Here is a 21,987-nt window from a genome sequence, read left to right as displayed (position 1 = left end):
GGATGCCAGGCCAGGCCCGTGCAGCGGAGGAACGTGAGCGAACACAGCCGCCAGAGGAATGTGAGCTGGCCTCGCCGCCAGAGGAACACCAGTGGGCACCGCCCTCAGAGGAATGTCAGCGGGCATCGCCGCCAGGGGAACGTCAGCGGGCATCGCCGCCACTTCGGGAACAGAGTGCGTGGTCGCCGCAGCATCAGCAACCAAGCCAGCGGTCACCACTGCGTCAGGCACAGAGCGGGCGTTCGCCGCCGCCAGACGGGCGCAAATGACTGCCATCCACTCAGGCACGGCGTGATTTCATAATAAATTGGCAAGAGTTTCATAATAATATCTAATGTTTCATAGGAATACTGATATATAATTTCTTTCCCTGTTCACTTGTTGTGTCTCCAAAAATGTGTAATAAACATGCTTTAAGTCCTGGTGTCCTCTAGTGGACATCCTGTTTCATAACAGAAAGTCATATTTTGATTTGTAACACCATAACAATTTTTTATGTTGATTAATGACAAATAATTTGACAAATATTCAGATTCAAATGATCATTACAAAATATAAAAAATCTTGAATCTTGAAAAATCTGAGCAGTCTGTAAATATACCTAAATGCCACTTTTGCGTTTGTCTGTGTTTGCACCTTTAGTGCACAGATTAATTTTGCTGATACTTTTTTTTTAATGGTAATTTATTCTTCCTGATTGTGTTATTCTAATTAAATGTATTGGTTTAATTCAAAAATGAAAATGTTTGTAAATATAAATATATGAATTTGACCAAATATTACATAAATTTAATAAGGTTAGAAAAAATGCCATTACAAAGATACAATATGCCTCTGTAAATTATTGCAAGGAGTCAAATATAGCCTCCTAGGTTATCTTTGTTATTTGTTTACTTTTTTATTTTTAATTAGGAGACAACTGTCTGAATATAAGCTTATGTTTATTAATTTTAGGGCTTGTTTTTTTTTTTCAGGCCAATTAAATGTAATTACGAATAACTTCCCTTTTTTATTAAACATGATCACATGTGCACATTCTTACACATTGTAACCTTTAACCCCTTATTGCTGTGTCAGGTGGAATATTAGGCAACACTGCCAGAGCGCGTTCAGTAGAAGTGAGAGCGCGTAAAGACAAGAGCACACAGCCGACTCAGGAAATGCGTTTTGGGTTTTGGAAACACGTCTGAAATCGCCTTCGACGTTTTGGAAAAACAGTTTATGACAATGACGAAGGATAATATAGTGCAGTTTGGTCTGTTTTACGCGTTACTGTTTCCAGTCTTTAGTTTTGGTGAGTATCTCATTGCTCAAGCCTCTCGTGCTAACGAGTAATGAATATATACACATATGTATTTGTTTTGATTGTTTTAAAATCGTTTCTCATGGTCTGTCTGGGTTCCCAGGCATGGTCATGGAAATCCTGGAAAATAAGCACGTTTTACAATTATGATTTCCCTGCCTGGAAATGACTCAAATCTTAACGCGATCTCTATAGTAAATATGTTATTTGAGTTCAATCTGTAATTGCTTCAGTTTGAAATCACTTCAGATGATTTCAGAACTAGTTAACTTTGAATTGTTTTAATGTTATGTTATTTTAATTGTAAAAAAAAAAAAAAAAAAAATATTTAGAGAACGTGTAACTACTTGAAACTTGACTGCGCTGACATTTAAAGGTTCCTCTTTATTGTTGTTGTTTTCAGTATGGCATCCATGATAGTATATCATATAATTCCGAGGCAAGTGATTTGAAATGTATCAAAAATGTCTCTTCTCTTTTTTGCGCCTAGAATCAAGAACAAAGACTAGCCTACTGTATTTTATGTTAAATTAAAGGTTAAAGTCGCTTTACTAGCATGCAAAACAAGGGTTTACATCGCCATATTAGCCTCATAATAGAGCAACCCTTATGAAAAAGAAGTGTGCTATTAGTATACTTCTTTTAAACTTAAAATATAGGAAAGTATATTTTCAGTCTACTTTTTCTGAAGCTCACAAGAAATGTGCTTATATACTTAGAAATATACTTAAAATTACATTTAAGTATACTTGACTCATACTTATAAAAAGTATATTAGAGCTATGAAAATCTGTGTTTTTATTGTTTTATGCTAGGGGTGCTGTTACACATCTTCTGAACAGAATTTCCAAAACATAAATAAAAAAGAAACCGAAACAACAGATGCTTCCACATGTAATCTACACAATAGTCAGACATAAAACAGCAAAAAAAAAAAAACATAGATATGGAAAACTGTGTAATGTTATGGAATGAAATGTTGACCCGTGTACTAAAACTATGCATAAATTATTATTTAGTGTACTAAAAATGCATAAAAAGGTATTTAATTAGTAAACTATCAGTATACCTATTAGTTCACTTTTTGTAATACTTGCAGTACAAACTGAAAACATAGATGTAAACTAGTTGTGTCCTCAAAGTTTACTACTGTTATACTTAAAAGTATACTTTTATATACTAGAAATTGGGTCAATTTAGTCTCAAGTAATATTGAAATAGTACACTGCAAGTGAAAAGTATACTACTAGTACACTGATATTTGTATGCTTCCTACAAAGAGTATACTTAAAAATATGCTTGAACTTAAGTATACTTAATAAAATAAACTTGAAGTATACTTCTTTTAGTAGGGGAAACTGCCATGTTACCACAGCATTTTGGGATATTGTTTTTCTTTTTTTTCTTTTTTTTTTATAAAAGTCCTTAGTCAACAAACATTTTATCATTCAGTACCAGGATATATAAAAAAATACTTCAATTATCACCACAAAGGTATTACAAGTAATTTACAAAACACAGAAACTAGAAAATAAGAACCACAAAATAAAATTAGCTAAAAGAATAAAGCTAAGACAATAACATGAGAGGAGATAAAATGAGAGAAGAAAATCCCATTGATTGCATTTTGAGCTCTTCTGAGTTTGATAAAGATCTAAGCCAGCCAAAGTTTATTTCAAAATAAATAATAACACGTAGTAGTATAAAAAGGAGCAATGCTATGGTCCTCTGTGCTGAAGTTTACTGTTGCCTGAGGCACAAGATGGTGGCGGTTGTGTTTGTATAAAAACGAGAGTGATTTTGTGGTAGTAGCACCAGTACAGTATGCCATGATTGACCAGTCAAAATCAAGTATTCCAGAGAGCGATGAGTAGGTGCTTTCGTAGAAAAAACAATTGTGTTTAATTGCCAAATTCCTGGTAAAGAAGAACCATTAGACATAGGAGCGATCCATCAGTCAGAGAGGTTGTTGTTACCATGGATGCAAAAATGATGGCAGGAGAGGTCAGAGAAGGCCATCCACTTCCATTAAACACTGGGAATGATGTAATTGAGCTGGTGAGATCATCAGCCCAGACAGATACTACTTTGGTTCGTGGCTTAGTGTTTTTTTTTTTTTTATTTAGTAAGGTTAGACAAAGTACTTCCCGAAACAAGGCGGCTGGTAAAGTGGATTGTCAGTGTTACTTATTTCTGTAGTCCATCAGCACGATAATCAATTTATGAGTGTCTGCAAGAGAGAAATAGAGTCTTATATCATCTATAATAAGTAAATCATGTTTTATTTGTGTTCACACATTGTACATGTTATTTTGTAATAAATAATCAAAGGCAGGTAGTTTTATATGTCATTAACAGATGCTTAACAGATCTGTACACTATATGGACTATGTTGATTTCTCTTGCTTTAATGGCAGATCATCCCGTGGTTTTCAGTTAGATTCCCACTCAGGATTGGTTAGCAGGTATCATATTTTTGTTGAAGTCATTGGTATCAGTTGCTAACTTGAATTAATAAATGTTTTGGTCTTGATTTCTAATTCTTCTTCACATGGTTGTAAGTTTCCTCTCCTGTGTTTGCGTGTTAAACCTACTCTCATTTCTCTTTTTCTAAGTCACTTCCTTCCTGTTGTTCTATTGATCTCCTTATGTTTTCTTTCTCCATTCTTGTGATCAGCCAGTCACACATTGACATGTTCTGGCCAAGCTTTGAGTTATTTGTTAAAGGCCAGACACTGAATAGGACTCAATAGAACAGACAGAAAACAATGTATTTTTTAATTTTGGGGGGAATAAAATGTTGCATCAAGCTAATTATATATAAACAAATCCTTCTGTAAAAACCTTCAGGATATAGACAGGAATAAAAATGTCAAGTTTGGTGTGTGTAAGTGCTACTTAAGTGGATATTTATGGCTCAGTGTAGGAGAAAAAAACTCATTTTGAGAAAATGGGATTTAAAAATATGTATTGTACTTTAAATCTATTGATACCAATAGACAAATTGCTATGAAATAAACACTTAACAGTGTCTTTTGGGTGTTTTCTTTCCACTAGTCTGAAAAAGCACTTTATGAAACACCAAAAAGCCCAAAATCTCAAATGTAACAGGTGTATGAAAAAACTGCGTTTTGCCTGAAGTGTCTCCCCTTAAAGTACAGTATAATTTCTAGAACATGGTACACAAACTGTGGTTTTATTTTCGCACTTGTGTGACAAAACCACAGTTAGGTCTGTTCTGAGTCTGAGCAGGTGTACAAATGTCAATGATCACACGTGGTTACAGCTGCAAATCAGTGTGGCTTTGTCAGTTTACATGGAGGTGTTACTCTTGGGTTGAAGTCATAATGGAGATCGAGCAAAACAAACATCAAACAAAGCAACAGTCTCCAGTGGAGTATTGCTATTATAAAATCCCTGCACCCATGACAGACACAACAGAGCCCTGATCAAAAGAGGATAATGGAGAGTAACAAAATAACATGGGCCAAATGAGCAAATTTGGCATCTGATCTCAGTTTTGTGGCACGGCTCTATATTCTTATAAATATACTCTCACATCTAAACTAAACTGTTAGTAAGCAATACTTATCTTGCTGGATCTATGCGCTGCTTTTGACACGGTTAAGCACCAGATCCTTCTGTCAACCCTATTGGCAAAAGGCTTCTCAGGAACCACACTCAAGTATCTTTTACTCAGATAGGTCCTTCAAGGTGTCACGTTGGGAATGAGGAGATCTGGGTCCAAATGCAGGGAAGGTAGTTTTAATATAAATAAACAAACTGAACACAAACAAAAGGCCAACACGGCACAACACAACTAGAATCAAAGATCAAACCAAACAAAACAGGAAACACGGTCTAGGAGCCAGGATCAGGAACACAGAGAAACACACACAAAGACAATGCAGCCAGAATGAATAGTCACTTCAAAAAGTTAGGAGCATCAAAAAAAAAAAAAAACTTTCTTTTCAGTAATGCACCGATCTTGATTCTTCATGGCCGATTCCAATTGCAAAATCAAATGGGCTGTTTCTGAAAGCCTCAGAATCAATAAAAAAAAATACAGTACAAATAACAAAAATAGACAATAAATGCAGCCATATTCAAAGTAGACTACTCTTTCAATATTCAAAGTGGAAATAGAGACCGAATTTTTTAAAGTATGATACAGAGTTATAGACAACTACACAACTTATTATAGCCCACATTCTAATAACAGCCTCGATATTTTATCTAGCCTAATTTGCGTGCATTGGGGAGTCGCTCTCTAAACGTGGGGTATTAAAATTTCTTTTGAATGTGCGTGCGCGTTTTACTTTTGGTTTCGTTTTAAGGATCGCGCGAAACTCTCGGCGGTGCAGAGCATGCATTCTGCAATACAAGAGATTACTTTAACAAACCATTTGAAAGTCGGAGGACACCAACAGGATTTTGAAAAGCGTGTCCCCAGTGGAAAATACTCCCCTTCGTGAGTGGATCTCGGTCGCTGAGTTATCATCTGATGTGAATGTATGCCGCGTTGTACAGAACCTTTTTACTGTCCACAATCAAAAATCGTCAAACCACACACCCCTAATTGCAATGCAGTTTGTGCAAATCCGGAACAGAGGTTTCAGAAAAAAAACGGCCGGTTCCTAGTTCAGCGGTGCGCATTGTCAGTGACAGGAAGACGGCTAATATCTCAAATCTTCATTAAAGGTAACAATAAAGATTAAATGGTTATGTAATGTTGGAGCGAACGGCGAACGCATCAGCTCACAGCAGTCTGTGCAGTAGTTAGGTTAGCGAAAGTTTTGTTAAGAAATGAAACTAGGTCGCACCACAACAATTTCACAAAATGCTCCCAAATATAATTTGAGGTTGCGCAGATTAAATTTTGGGAGCATAAACGGTCGCAATTTTGATCCCTGTATATTTCAGACGTACAGTTCTTTTTAGGCACAAGTTCAGCGCTGCTGTCATTTTCTCCCTTCATACTCCTGCCGTATTTATTTTTCGTTCTCTGCTCTGAGCCACCAGGTTCCTTTTGGCCCGGTCTAGCCAATAGCGTTATAGAACCTACTAGGGAGGCGGGTATAAAGAGAGTAAGCCCCCATCTGTTTGGTCAAATGAGGACAATCTATGCATGCAACGCACAAATGTTTGGCACGTAAATTAAATGTCAATTATCGCAACTATCTGTGATATTAATATCGCGTATACTAATATCGCGATAACGATAATTCTTCGATATATCGTGCAGCTCTACTACCAATAGCTGCTTGCATAAAATTCAAGGCGTTAATGTTTGCCTACAAAACCACCACTGGTTCCGCACCCCTTTACCTAAATTCATTACTTCAGACTTATGTGCTCTTTAGAAGCTTGCGTTCTGCAAGTGAACAGCACATTATTGTGCCATCCCAGAGGCACAAACTCACTTTCACGGACTTTAATAAATGTACCCTCCTAGTGAAATGACCTGACCAACTCAATCCGAACAGCTTCAAGAATCGGCTCAAAACACACCTCTTCCATCTTTATTTGACCCTCTAACCTTTATTCTAATTCTATTTTTTTTTTTCAAACTTGCCCTTTTAGACTTATACTCTATTTTTTTTTTTTACTGCTTGTAAACTAACACTAGCTTCCCAGTTCTTGTTGTATTCAATCTATCTATTTTTAGGACTCTAACACTAGCTTAAAAAAAAAAATTGATACGTGTACTGCATTAGGCTAAATGAGACTTGTCTTGGCACTTGCATGTTATTGCTCTTTTGTTGATTTTGATTGCTTCCATTGTCCTCTTTTGTAAGTCGCTTTGGACAAAAGCATCTCCTAAATAACTAAATGTAAATGTAAGCACTCTGTTAGCAGAAGTGAACTTCTTTTTATGAGCAAAAAATGATTTCTGCTTTCTAAATTTCACTTCCTTACAACAAAATGTTCTCAAAGTCGATTTGATTGAATAATAATGTAATGGTAATGTTGAATGTAGTGATTTAGAGAAATATAACCAAATTTCTCCAACTCTATTATCTTCCTTTAATGAGGTAAAAAGACTATTAAAATGTTCAAATAAATACAATTTTATATATACAAATTTGGCCCCCAATCCACCACGAGTCAATGTTGAATGTTTTTCAAGTCTTCATATTGAGTAAGACTTACATTTCCTGTGATGGCACATGCTATCAGCCACTTCCTCAGCTCAGTATAATTCTTGGTCTTCAGAAACACTTTGCTTGTATTTTTATTTTAAGGTCCACTTTGATTTAAATACTGTGACTCACAAAAAAAATAGCCTCAGATTATACTGTACATTACCAATCAAACAATCTAATTACATGCAGTATGTCACAAGTGAGTACACCCCTCACATTTCAGCAACCATTTTAGTCTATCTTCTCAAGGGACATTACTATAGAAATGAAACCTGAATATATCTCAGAGTAGTCAGTGTGCAGCTTGTATAGCCGTATAGATTTAATGTCCTCTGAAAATAAATCAACATACAGCCACTATTGTCAAAATAGCTGGCAACAACAGTGAGTACACCCCAAGTGAACTTGTCCAAAGTGTCAATATATTGTGTTAACTCCATTGTTATGCTGGTCTGTCACTCTGATCAGGATGGTTTCAGGGGTTATTGAAGTTTCCTTGTATGCTGGATACTTGTTTGCTGCATTTCCTTCCCTATTCAGTGTGACTCATCCAATTTTTTAAATGTATTATTGTTATTTGTTTTCCACATTCATTTAAACATTTATACTTCAGTCACGTATGACTAAAATTTTCATCAGAAATTTTCACACACTAAAAAATAAATACGACCTCATGTTGTGTCAATCTCGTTTACGCACTGCCTCCGAAACTTTCATCCTTCATAAAAAAAAAATTGCATCCATAGCAAGCATTTTGATAGGAAACGATGACGAATAGGAACAAAAAAGGCATTCGAAAATTTTCGAATCTAAATCGAATCAATTTTTATTTTCTACAGTACCTTCCCCAACAAACATCAGTGTTGTTTGTCACAACTTTGTGAATGTCCTCTACTGGAACTACAGTAACCCAACTGAACAGCTGAAATTCAGTGTAAACGTTGATCCTTATGAGAGGTATGTGCGTGTGTCAAAAGCAGCTAACCAAGAAATACTATACTACAGAAAATGTGTCATTTCTTAATCACAATCACATTCCTTAAACTTTCTGTTTATTTCTAGTGATTCCCAAACAGTTGACACCTCTCAGACGTACCTTGATATCAGCAGCTACAGCAGAGATGCGAGTGACGATTACTTAGTGTCTGTGACGGCACATGATGGCCAAGAGAAATCGGAAAGTGTCTTCATTAAATTCACCTACAGCAAAGACTATTTTCATGAGAGCAAACATAAATATAAATGTAAGTTCTCTAATTATAACTAACAGTTTGACTGTGTTACAGTGTTCAGCAGACAGTGATGGCATCATTAATAATTGCATGATTGGTCCTTTCTCTACTGCCTCTGTTCAACCCAACTTATACTGTGAAAAGCATTGCATTATGTGTTCATTAAACTTAGTTTTTTATGCATACATGAGGATCTGCGTACAGTGTGTGACGCATAACTTCATAACTTCTGTAGAAAAAATAAAGGCAAAACTTTCTAGAGTGCATGTGTCAACCTTAGGGCTTATATGGCAGCATTTCATTTACCCAGAAGCAAAGCCTATAATAAAATGAAGTTTGCTCAAACTTAAAATCTCAGTCCACTGTCTTGCAAGCACTGTTGCTGTTTCTTTCCATTTAGATATTTGAATTTTAATGTTGGAATTTTCTTAAAGCAATAATGGCTTTTGCTTTTTCCAGGCTCTTTGGACTTTCCAGCTGTAAATACATCTGTCCACAAAGATGTGATTGAAGCGTCCTTTGAGCACCCTTTGTTACTTCATAAGCAAGACATTCTGAGACAAGAATTTGTGTACACAGTCACACATGATGAGGTCTGGAAAGCAGTCGCACAGACTACGCCATGTCCTTCTTTAAATGGTAAGATGTTGAATTGTTAAAATCACTTTTCTTTTGTCCTTCCACAGCAAGAGTTTTCATACTCGTGTTCTGTGAAGGATGAGATGTGCACTACAGAAATCCACCTCAAAGAAGGCATGGCGGGACAGTGTAATGACTTGAAGTTCGAAGGGAAGATTGCTGGTATTCCTTCACATACCTACAGAAATGTTTGCGTCCCTCAGCAGACGCCCGAGACAGGTAAAAGCATGATCAGTTTAATTGTGTTCATTTTTCTTTTATGCTATTAAGTGCAGGCAGTGTGTGGGAATCAGTATTTATCTCTGATTTAGCCATTGAGGAAAATTTTGAGAATACTGACACAACATGTGTTTTAAATCACCGTCCCCTCACTAGCTGCGTTTCCATTACGGATTTGTGCAAATATATTATAAATGTCGATTAAAAAGTATTGCGAAATGATATTTTTTTTTCCTCTGGTGATAATTCATGGCAACGGATTTTTGTGGGATTTTGGCTATATATAATCGAATGTGACCTGTAAATGCGGAAAAAAACATTTCCATTGCTGTTTTGTGAAATATTCCTTTTTCGAATTGCCTGAAAAACCACCTCTTGTGAGCGTAAAAACATTTTTGCGATATATGGGAGTTTTTGAGCAATTGACGCGTTTCCACGCGTATTTTCAATGCACAATTTCATTTTGCACAGTTTAAAGGGAAATGGAAACGCAGCTACTGTCGATTAAAAAGTATTGCGAAATGATTGTTTCCATTAACCGATGTTATGCGAATGAAACGTAATTTTTTCCTCTCGCGATAAGTCATGGCAACGGATTTTTGTTGGATTTTGCCTGTAATGAATTGAATGTGACCTTTAAATGTGAAAAAAAAAAACATTTCAATTGCTGTTTTGCGGAATATTCCTTTTTCAAATTGCCTGAAAAACCACCTCTTGTGAGCGTAAAAACATTTTTGCGATATATGGGAGTTTTTGAGCAATTGACGCGTTTCCACGCGTATTTTCAATGCGCAATTTCATTTTGCACAGTTTAAAGGGAAATGGAAACGCAGCTACTGTCGATTAAAAAGTATTGCGAAATGATTGTTTCCATTAACTGATGTTATGCGAATGAAACGTAATTTTTTCCTCTCGCGATAAGTCATGGCAACGGATTTTTGTTGGATTTTGCCTGTAATGAATTGAATGTGACCTTTAAATGTGAAAAAAAAAAAAACATTTCAATTGCTGTTTTGCGGAATATTGCTTTTTCAAATTGCCTAAAAAAACACCTCATGCAAATGTAAAAAAGAATCTGGCGATATATGGGAGTTTTTGCGCAATTGACGCATTTCCATTAGGCGTATTTTCAATTCTCAATTTCAATTTTGCGCAATTTAGGGGGTAATGGAAACACAGCTAATGTCAAAAGGTCCACCACATTGGATGGGGTAAAAAAAAAAGTGCACCAGAGAGGGCTGTGGAGCTGTGGCTTAAAAAATTCAATCCATGAGACCCTAACAGTGTCTTTTCTGTGCTGCATACTGAACCAGACAGAACTGCAATCCGATTATTATTGTTGTACTATTACTGTTATTGTTATTACTGTATTAATAATAATTTAATAAAGTTAGTATTTGTGAGTACTAGAGCAGATGCTTCATTGAAATGTTCTTGACTTTTCTGTAGACAAAACGGGATTAATCGCAGGTTTGCTCGGCGGAGGGACCATCATGCTCTTCATTATCGTGGGCGTTTTGTGGCTGCTCTGCAGGAAATGGTCCAAAATCCCCAAAATTCCTGAAGTTTTGGTCTGTGGCTTTCAGTCTTGTCACTGTGTTTCTTATTTTTACATTGTCAAATATTATATTAATTATTCACATTTTGAGGAATATCCCTGTGATAGTGATACCATGTGACTTCCACTTTCATTTCGTGAGCAACCCACAAAATAAAGTCATGCATGTTTGGAACAGTATGAATATCAGTAAATCATGACATTTTCAGGTGAACTGTTCCTTCAGGAGTTTTTCTATATTCAGCAGTGTTTTGTATTTGTATTTGTAATGTGTCTAGTGACTTATTAGTTATAGTAGCACCAGACTAACCGTTTGCTTCTTTCCATATACAGAGGGGCCTTATACCTGGGCAATCTCCTACAACCCAACCCGAGTTGACTGATGTTTCTCCAATGACATCTCAGAGACACACACCCCTACTGACAGAAGAAAGTTATGATCCTCCTCCCAATTCCCTGACTGAGGAAAACTGCAAAGCAAACACAATCGTGTCCCCTAGTAAGGGCACTGTAGTGGATCTACCTGAGGTTTCTGAAGAGGATGTGAATAATGACGACTTTGAAAGCTTCGGCTGGTCATCTGACTATGACAGTCCCAAATTCCTGCAGGAAATGAGTCCGGGGGACATAACTGAGGGATACGGCCCACGACCACCAGTACTTTAGGTCCGAACGCATGAAAGAACGACACTGTCTTGTGGAAAGACGGCCTGTTCACACCAAGTCATTTTATGTAATGGTTTATTGGTTCATTAACAATTTCACACACTCATCATCAGTGTTGTGTTGTGTGCACCGTGACAAAACTACAAAAATCAAAATCAAAGCTGGCTACAATGCAGGCAGCATGATGTCTGTGATGTCTCTCACAGTGGAAAATGTTTGATTATGGTGAGAGCCAGCTAGTTTTGTTGTGATGTGCTGCGGTTTAGATGCATTAACAGTGTTAACTACAGCCATGGTGAGCTTCCCACTAACATGCCTTAAAGGGATAGTTCACCCAAAAATGAAAATTGTATGTTTAACTGCTTACCCCCAGGGCATCCAAGATGTAGGTGACTTTGTTTCTTCAATAGAACACAAACGAAGATTTTTAACTCAAACCGTTGCAGTCTGTTAGTCATATAATGGTAGTCAGTGGGATTGACGGCTTTGAGAGTCAAAAAAACATACACAGCCAAAACCAAATGAATCCCTGCGGCTCGTGACGATACATTGAGGTCTTAAGACACAAAACAATCGGTCTGTGCAAAAAACTGAACAGTATTTATATCATTATTTACCTCTGAATTCAGAGAGTTCTACTCTCCTGAGTGCATTCACATACTGTTCAGCTTTTTTCCACAGACTGATTGTTATGTGTCTCAAGACCTCAATGTATCGTCACGAGCCACAGGGTTTCAGTTGGTTTTGTCTGTGTATGTTTTTTTTACTCTTAAAGATTTGGCAACCATTGACTGCAATTATATGACTGACAGACTGCAACAGTTTGAGTTAAAAATAAAATAAAACTTACTTTACCAGTATATTTCATTACCAATTCTTTATTACCAGTCTGTTTATGGACATTTGCTTCAATCCTAAAACATAACACAATGCAATATATGCTTCAGAATACAGGTAAAACACCTGTAAAATCAGCACAGACAATTAACACGTATTAACGGTACACTGGGCAGTATTTCCTTGGAGTGTAGTGTTTATTCTGCTTTAGAAAGTTATGTGAATCAATTGATGTTAAAGGGAATTGCCAATATGACGCTCTATCAATCAACCAAAGGTTGTGAAAATGATCTTTTTTACCAAAACGCACTCTGATGTAGGCATCCGTTAACCGATGAGATTTTCAGCTGCTGTCGCTTTTACACTGGAGAATTTTGCCAAGCTGAATATATCACGTGATTGTCATGATATACACATTTCTAACCAGTGGTTTATTCTGTTACATTTGTAAAGTGTTGGGTAATTGAACAATTCTCTGGCTGAATAGATTACAGGTAATATAAATAGCATTACTCATGAGCCAACATTTCTTGATATAGAAAAAAAGTGATGTCATTTTTTTGTATTTAAAAAAATAGGAAGATGTAGGGGTGGACGATCTTCCCAAAATATATCACAATCTTATAACAGAAAATCATGATCCACAATCTGAATTATGAAAGGTACTATTGAGAATATCCAGAGTGGACCAAGCCTATGACTTAGCTTTTTGCACAGTTTTGCAGTAAACAATCAGTCGTACAAATGGTCGTTCAAAGCTAAGTCAAACTTTAAAACACTGCATTATTAGATGAATTAAACATACATTGATTCTTATTAAAGTTATAAAGTCATTCAGTCAAGAGCATTGACTGATTTTCTCTGTTATTAATGACACAGACAGCAGTAGGTTTATTAGGCTGCCGTCTCTTTAAGACAGAATGCACAAATCTAGCATACTGACATTCATCAGATTGCTTTCCCAATTGTTTATGTTCATTTAAGACAAAACTGATTGTCTTTATGTAAAAACAGACTGTTTTGATTGTTTATGTGTGCTCCCAAAACCCCATGTTTACTCACGTTTAATCACAATCTCTACGATTTGCTTAAGATCGTAGATGTCAATCACAATACAAAATTGTGAGATCGCCCCCCTACTAAGATGTAAATATATGTGGTATATATTCTTATTTTTTACTTAATGCACTTTTTTTTACTTGAAATGCCTCTATTTTTTGCTTAATTCTTTTAAAGATGAATGCTCCTTGAAAAATAAAGCTAATTTGCACTTAAGAATCAAGAATGTGTCTACACTGACCAGAAAAGGTGGAGAAAAAAGACAGATACAAAATGAGTCTTTAATCCTAAGCTTTACTAACCATACAAAGAATTCTCATTTACGTTGTACAGTTTAGCAGAAGCTTTTATCTGAAATCACATAGGCTACAATGTTGATCAGGGTATTTTCCCAGGAAATTGCACTTATGGCCTTGCAGTTGCTGGTGCCATAGTTTACAAGTTTGTGATTTTATACATAACCCTTAACCCTGTGTCAAGTTTTTGCACAATATTTTTTTTTACTTTATATCAGTATATTATATCTGTTTCATATTCATGTGCTTTTTCTGTATTTAGTTGTAAGACATTTTAATCACAATAAATTAATTGACTGGCTGCTTCATTAGTTGAGCTGTTGATTAAAAAACTCTGGCACTGGATAAATAAACTACAGTTTGGAGGAGAGCTGGCCATTTGATTTGTTAAGTTAGAAACATTTTAAATAGAGGGTTTAATAATAGTTGGTCAGTTACCAGGATGCTAGGCCATATTGGAGATACTCGGATGTAAACCACAGCATTGATTGCACAGTTAATGTAATACTAAATACATTGTTCTGCTCATTTATCCTGTCTAAACCACGGAAAAAAAAATGTGGAAGCTGCTAAATCATAGTGTAAAGATATGTACGAGCAGTATTAAGATATTAGTCTAATATTTCACCTCCTTCACAATCCTGATTCAGTTTGGCCCACTGTAAATGCCTTTTGTTCCTCAGAGAGTTTTTTGCACTCTTCTCCTTGATTTGTTAACTTTTAGCATGCAGTGGACAGTACTCCAAATGTTTTTCCCGGTCTGACCAATTAGTACACTGAAAACCCTAATAAGTTGACTGGACTAAAGTGATTGAGTAAACTCGTTGCCTCAATTTAATTGAGTAATGAAGTCTCCCAAAACTTGCATATTTAAGTTTATTTAACTTAGCGGTTTTGTAGACTACACTTAAATCGTTCAGTTCAATAAACTTTGTACTTATTCAATATACTTAAACGATTATGTTCAAATGCACTTATATATTTAAGTTAACTCAACATGGAAAGTAACTGAAATAAACTGAAACTTATTTTTGACTGCATTCTTAGTGCACACACCGAACTGAAATAAAACAATGAACAAGATAATTAATCTTTGATTTTTTTTATTGTCAAGATGTCACAATATTAATGAAAATACAGTTACCACTATACTGTAATCTAAATCAGTTATAGCCACACCTTAAGGTGGTTAAAAATAAATAAACTAGTGCAGTACATCAATTGTACAACTCTATGCACATATGTGACCCTGGACCACAAACCAGTCATAAAAATTTTACAAAACTGAAATGTATACATCATATAGAAGCTCAACAAATAAGCTTTCTGTTGATGTATGGTTTGTTAGGATAGGACAATATTTGGCCGAGATAAATCTATTTGAAAATCTGGAATCTGAGGGTGCAGAAAAATACTGAGAAAATCACCTTTAAAGTTGTCCAAATTAAGCTCTTAATGCATATTACTAATCAAAAATTACATTTATATATATTTATAGTAGGAATTTTACAAAAAATCTTCATGGAACATGATCTTAACTTCAACAGTTTTGACCCATACAATGTATTTTTGGTTATTGCTACAAATATACCCCAGCAACGGTTTTGTGGTCCAGGGTCACATATATACTTCACTCAAGTATCAAGTATTTATTTTAATTTAAACATTGCATTTGACTATTTAAGCTTTATGCAAACATAGCAAACTAAAATAAAACATACTCAGCATATTGTGTATTTCACCAAAATTTCATTAAAAAAAAAATACTGAAATATTACTGTCAAAACCATACTACAGATGTGTAACAATATACCAAATTAACTACGACACATCAGTTGTAGAACTCTGCATTTAACAATTTAAACATTATTTTTATTCCAAGAATGTTAAAGTATCACAGTGATTTCTTAAGCAAAAGTTGGTTTGCCAGAGACTGCACTCTTGGCTTGAGAGCATTCTGTCCCATTGGCATTAGTACACGCCAGATGAAATCAATCTTGTTGGTAATTGATCTTGGTTAATTCAGGTGTAGTGCGTATATCAGACCGAAGAGAAGTCAGATTGCCTGTGGGAGGTCCTGCACTTTGTCCATCACCAATTGGCCTTCAAGAATTATTCCAACTTAAGAAGTCAAATGCAAGGAATTGGAAGACTGAAGATCAGTGTCCTCCAATAAGATCCCCACTGGCAAATCAAGGATAGTGTTGTGATGATCAGGTACCTAGTGAAAAAAAGACGTATAAATATAGTATTGTGATCAGAAATCCAAGGTTTATCATCAATGGATGTTTAACAGAATGCCCGCTTTTTTTTTTTTTTAAACACTAATTCTAATCCAACATGGATATTTTCTTAGACAAACTGATACAAACCCCCTGGAGCCGTGTTGGGCAGTTTAATGATGGATGGATGGAATTTTTTGAGATTCAAAATTTCATCCCCCATTCACTCTCATTAAAAAGCTTGGAAGAACCAGGATAAATTTTATTATAACTCTGATTGGATGGCTTGATTGTCATTAAACCATGGGGTAATAATTTTTGGGTAAACTATCCCTTTTAAGAACAGATTTACTTACTAAACATGACTGGAAGAAAGAAGAATCATCATCTCCAAGCATGATAGGCAGTCCCCGAAGAACAAGGGTTCGGACCTCAGTTGGCTGGGCTGACTTTAAAACATGAAATTCTATTAAAGCCAAAAAACTCAATTTCCATCTATTTTAAGCATTTGTATGTGATATAAATTAAATTTTAGATTGTAATACATAAAAGATTACTGATATGAGAAAATAATATATAAATTACATTGTTAAAATAAATACTGTCATTTACTCACCCTAATTTTTTTTCTAAACCAAGCTGTTTTGATGCACCACTCACATGTACATACTAAAAAGAAATTCTAGGGAAGTCAGTGCTGCACCAAAATAGTTTGATTACAAATATTCCTTCAAAATATCTTCCTTTGGTTTCAGCAAAACAAAGAAATGTATACAGGTTTGGAACAACTGCGGGTGAGGAAATGATGAGAGGATTTCCGTTTTTGGTTTCTATCCTTCAAGTTATGTTAAAATAATTACTGACCTTTATTTGCTGTAAAAAGTTCAACAAGCGCTGACCAGGAGACCCCCTTCTGGTTTTACAAAGGTCCATGAACTGTGTCTGTCCAGGTTTTTTTAGAATTCCTGAATTAGACTTTTGCCTTTAATTCTGTTGAACTCCATGCAAACCTTGGGGGAAACATCAGGTCACTAATCACATTAGCTTCCACACAGAAATGCTTTACAGGCTAATAAATAATTAGTAAATAATGAAGGCTAAGAATTGGTTTTCTTTATCATGTTAAAGGAATAGACCACAAAAAAAAGAAGAAAAAAAAAGAAAATTGTTGTAAAACACATGATTTTATTTTGCTGAACAAAAATGCTTGCAGAGTCAAAAACACAATACTTACATTTCCACATGTAATGTCTCATGTAACCTGTAACAGAAAAGTTGAAAATAATAAGTTTAACAATCAGTAAAAAAAAAAAAAAAAAAACTCTATAATTAAGATTGTAGTCTTACAGCGTTATCCAAAAATAAAACTAAATGTACATACTTTACAAGTCAAAATTGTCGACTTTTCATTCATACTTTGATAACATTATGCACAATATTTTGTTAATAAATTGATCTCAGAAATGGCTGCCATGCTCTTTCCCACAGAAATACACAATTACACTATGGTTAAGTGAATTAACTAATATGTTTCGGTTTTACAAATCAAATAAAGACTAATTTGATATCTGTTATCATACCATCTCAAATCCATATAAGTTAACGTTAACTTACTTGATGTCTACGCTGTCAAAGTTTGACCATGGCTGTGTTGTCTTTTATTATAGAAACGTACCACAAGGACTTAAATAAGCATATTTCACTCAAAATCGTCACTTTATATTAACATTTACATAATTTACTTACCGAACATAGAAGAAAAACATCTGTCTTCAAACTTGTCAGCAACAAAACAGACGACGGCAAAAGGACCAATCAGCTCTCTTGTTGCTAGGCGGAACTCCTTGCATGTCCAATCACATTAAAATAAAGAACTGCGAAATGTGAGCATGTAAGCGCGGGCCATTTTCAAACTATAATAATATGTCAGATTTCCGGTAAAGCACTTTCGCTATTAGTAGTTGAAATGTGATTTTGCGCTCTCTGTAGAGTTTAAAAACTAGTTTACTATATGGATTACATAAAGATTGGCATACTTTGTGCTGTTAATATCTGGTTCAAGCGTAAAAAGAAAATTCTTGCAAAACACTTGTTTTTACCATAATGCACGCACCACAGGTGAATGTGGATGTGGGGCATCGTATGATTTGCACGCCTCTCCGAAGGGAGTAGAAGCTCATCAACTTTGCTTAAAAGCATTAAAATCAAACTGTGCAACCCAGTGTCACAAAAAATAAAATAAATAAATAAAAATAAGTAGCCCAAATGTGTTCCCATTATGGTGAATAATTGTAACTGAAGCAATTTGTTTTCTGATTTAAAAAAGAGAAAAGACCTTGCACATGGTATTATAATTTTTAAAAAAGGAAAAAGACTACATTTGTGAAACTGACCTTTTGAAAAAAAAAAATTTTTTCTAAGGATTAATCATGATTTTGAGCTCACAACACTTAAAATCTTAAGTTTATGCATTTTGATGGTAAATAAGTTAAATTAACTCACATTTTTAAGTGACAGGACCAACACACAAAATTGTAAGTAATGTTTAGTCAACATAACTTGATTGTTTAAGTAAAGACAACATTAGGGTTTACAGTGTACAGCCCAAAACATGACAATAATCGATCATGTTCAGCAGCAATAATCAGCAAAATATGCGAGTTTCGTTCAGTTCAGTGGGATTGTTTACATTCAGTGCCGCCAATATCGCCGGTTGATGACGCGTCACGAAAACACTCCACAACTGTTTATGCTTAAGGATTAGTTCACTTTCAGAACAAAAATGGACAGATAATGTACTCACCCCCTTGTCATCCAAGATGTTCACGTCTTTCTTTCTTCGGTTGTAAAGAAATTATGTTTTTTGAGGATATGTATGGTGGCCCAAAGTTTGAACTTCCAAAATGCAGTTTAAATGCGGCTTCAAAGGGCTCTAAAAAGGAAAAAGGGTCTTATCTAGTGAAACGATCAGTTATTTTTCTAAACAAATTGACAATTTACATACTTAACCTCAAATGCTTGTCTTGTCTCTTCTCTGCGATGCGCATGCATAGTCTGTGTGATCAATATCAAAACAGGGTATGTCGAAACACTCCCATCTCGTTTTCTTCCCCAACTTCAATCGTCCCACATCGCTGCAGAAGTACTGACCCAGTGTTTACAAAGTGAACATACAAAGAAGATCAAACGCCCTTTACAAAAAAAAAAAAAAAAAGGTAACACAGCAATGTAGAACTATTTTGAAGTTGAAGACGAAAGATTTTCAATATACCCTAATTGTTTTGACCCGGATCTTCTCTAGATAAGACCCTGCTTTCTCAGCTGGGATCATTTAAAGCCCTTTGAAACTGCATTTAAACTGCATTTTCAAAGTTCAAACTTGGGGGCACCATACATATCCACATGAAGAGACATCCTAAAATGTTTTCCTCAAAAAAGCATAATTTTAAAATTTTTAAAACCTTATTTTAAACATAACATAAAGAAAGACATGAACATCTTGGATGACAAGAGGGTGAGTAAATTATCTGTAAATATTTGTTCTGGAAGTGAACTAAACCTTTAAGCAGATATCATCAGATTTTCATTTTTGGGTGAACTATCCCTTTAATATTACCTATATACTTGCAAGCTATTAGAAATTTCAACAATATAATGAGTTGTAAAGGAACACATTTGGACTAGTTTTTACTTTCCCTAATAAAACTTTCAAGTATCAATAGGGTTGCCACCCGTCCCTTAAAATACGGAATCGTCCCGTATTTGAGAATGAAATTGCGCGTCCCGTTTTGAATCAATACGGGACGGGTTTTGTCCCATATTTTTTATACATTTTTTTAAAGCAGCGTCTTATGCAAATACTCACTGCGGTAAAGCCCCCCCCCCCCCCCCCCCCCCCGAATGCGTCCCTTATTTTTGGGTATTAAAAGTGGTAACCCTAAGTATCAACCAACAGCAGTATGTGATTTTAGACGAAATAATGAATTGAAGGTGTTCCTCGTATTGCATTATTATGTACTGAAATTAGGTTAAAGGTCCACTGAAGTGCCTTAAAACACGCAGTGTTATTCTATGTGGTGAGGTAATGTTAACTGAAACAGGAAAACAGGGCGAGACATATTGTGCTCACCCGCCCACTTTTTTTTAAAACAGCCAATAGCGTTTCATTTATATCTGCTCGAACCAGAGCCATTGCAGTCGGTAAATTTGCATTTGTTAGCTTATGACAGCCACAGTCTAATAGATTACCCCCTAGATTCAATATGAAACTCTTACTAAAACAAAATAATGATCATAATCATGCTGAGGCTGTGTAGTTTAATACATGATGACTCGCGCATATGGTCTGCTCCATGTGATCGTGTCTCTGGACCGGAGCCAAAGTCCGGAGTAGACTGTGTGCGCTGCTGCGGTTTGTGTGACACAACGAGAAACCAGACCTCATTTGCCCTAATGGAAAGCCAATGTACTCTGTCTGAATCGTTCCCCATCACCTACATTGTGCACTATGTGCTACTCACCATACAGAAACACTAACACTGTTAATAAGTGACCGATCTCAGCCGCAGCTTTAACGTCTATTTATAGTGTTAGGGGCGGGACGCTACAGACTCTAAAGAGCATTTGATTGGACAGAACATTTGATGAGAAGCTGAAGTGCAGCGTGATGTCACCAAAATCATTAGGCTCGTTTGAGATGAGCAAAATCTGCGCAGAATCGATCACCGGTAATCAACGCAAGATGCATGCCGGTTAGAAAAGTGTCCGAGTTACGTCCGACTTGCTCTGACATTGTGCTGACGTGTGCCAAAAAACTCTCGCGATGGCGAGGCGGCCTTGTCAGGTTGAGCAGTCGGGCGCAGCAGCTCTCCACCGACTGCGCTGACCAAAAGCACGATGGGAAACGACTGGCTGACGACACAGCTTAAAGCTCATTGGTTCAAACAACTGTGATGTTGAGTCCTTTTCTAAAATGATTAATTTTTTTTATCTAATATCATGTGGTTATGTGTTTAAATTCTGCATGAATATTCCCAAACACCATGACAGTGCGATCTCTGTGTGTGATTTGTGATTGTTGTCATATTACTATAAAAATATAAAATACACGTTTGTATTAAAGTAAAAATGGATGATAAATACGCCTTTCGTATGGAATTAAAAAGCAAGCACTTTGAGTGTTTTGTTCATCGTATTTATTTTCATATAAAAGCAATAGAACTTAAATTATATCATGTTTATCAGCAACACAGCACGTGATTGTGAATAACGCGATATCCGCCTTTGATCTCGTAGGTATCTGTTCCGCTTCCAGAGCTCAGAACTGTCCGTCTTGACTGCGCTTATTTTACTCCTCCCATCACTGCAGCCGCCTACTCTGGCCTACATTTCAGGCGAGGCTAGGCGCATCTCAAACGAGCCTATTGATTCATATTGGCAGAAGTGAGAGACTGTAAGTTTTGAAATTTTGTTTTGGAGCACAGTAGCTTATATAGAACCTTGCTAACGTATTCATATTAAAAGTAAAAAAAAACTTTCAATTTGATTTCATGGGGACTTTAATTGTCTATATATGTGCCTTCTTAAAAAACAAAGTTTTATAACTTTGAGAATATTTTATTAATATGGAAAAATTTATAAGACGTGAAATTTGAACTCTGTCATGTTTTCTTATGGGAGCAGCTCTTCTTTATGCTGACTGATTTCTCATTTTGCATTGTACTGAAGTTCTGAAAAAAAGTCAAGACTTTTATTATGAAAAGGGTCTGTTTGGTGGGCGACAGACCGCTGCTTCAGAGTGGTCGCGCTCT

At 35.8% G+C, this 21,987-nt stretch overlaps 1 protein-coding gene and 1 long non-coding RNA gene across 2 annotated transcripts; one reads left to right on the top strand and one right to left on the bottom strand.

Moving 5' to 3' along the window:
- The first annotated feature begins 1,131 nt into the window (after window positions 1-1,131).
- On the top strand, window positions 1,132-14,354 carry LOC141326485 (interferon gamma receptor 1-like). The gene is made up of 7 exons (XM_073835229.1): window positions 1,132-1,294; window positions 8,289-8,406; window positions 8,512-8,693; window positions 9,141-9,274; window positions 9,368-9,539; window positions 10,989-11,110; window positions 11,431-14,354. The coding sequence occupies exons 1-7, from the start codon at window positions 1,222-1,224 to the stop codon at window positions 11,761-11,763; spliced, it is 1,134 nt and encodes a 377-aa protein (XP_073691330.1). The 5' UTR covers window positions 1,132-1,221; the 3' UTR covers window positions 11,764-14,354.
- Window positions 14,355-15,118: 764 nt separating this feature from the next.
- On the bottom strand, window positions 15,119-17,179 carry LOC141325078 (uncharacterized). Its single transcript, XR_012353718.1, has 3 exons — window positions 17,042-17,179; window positions 16,534-16,626; window positions 15,119-16,176 (listed from the first exon to the last, which is right to left on the bottom strand). It is a non-coding gene; the product is annotated as an uncharacterized lncRNA (long non-coding RNA).
- Window positions 17,180-21,987: the final 4,808 nt, after the last annotated feature.

The sequence above is a fragment of the Garra rufa genome, chromosome 2 (genome assembly GCF_049309525.1).
Source record: "Garra rufa chromosome 2, GarRuf1.0, whole genome shotgun sequence".
Lineage (NCBI taxonomy): Eukaryota > Metazoa > Chordata > Actinopteri > Cypriniformes > Cyprinidae > Garra > Garra rufa.
Note: the sequence above shows the minus strand (reverse complement) of the source record. Positions and strands in the feature narration are given on the sequence as shown.

Bases quoted from the DNA above. Each gene is read 5' to 3' on its own strand.
- LOC141326485 (XM_073835229.1), top strand. From the start codon at position 1,222: ATGACAATGACGAAGGATAATATAGTGCAGTTTGGTCTGTTTTACGCG. The intron at 1,295-8,288 runs GTGAGTATCTCA...TATTTTCTACAG, and splicing joins GTTTCCAGTCTTTAGTTTTG to TACCTTCCCCAACAAACATC. The intron at 8,694-9,140 runs GTAAGTTCTCTA...TGCTTTTTCCAG, and splicing joins GAGCAAACATAAATATAAAT to GCTCTTTGGACTTTCCAGCT.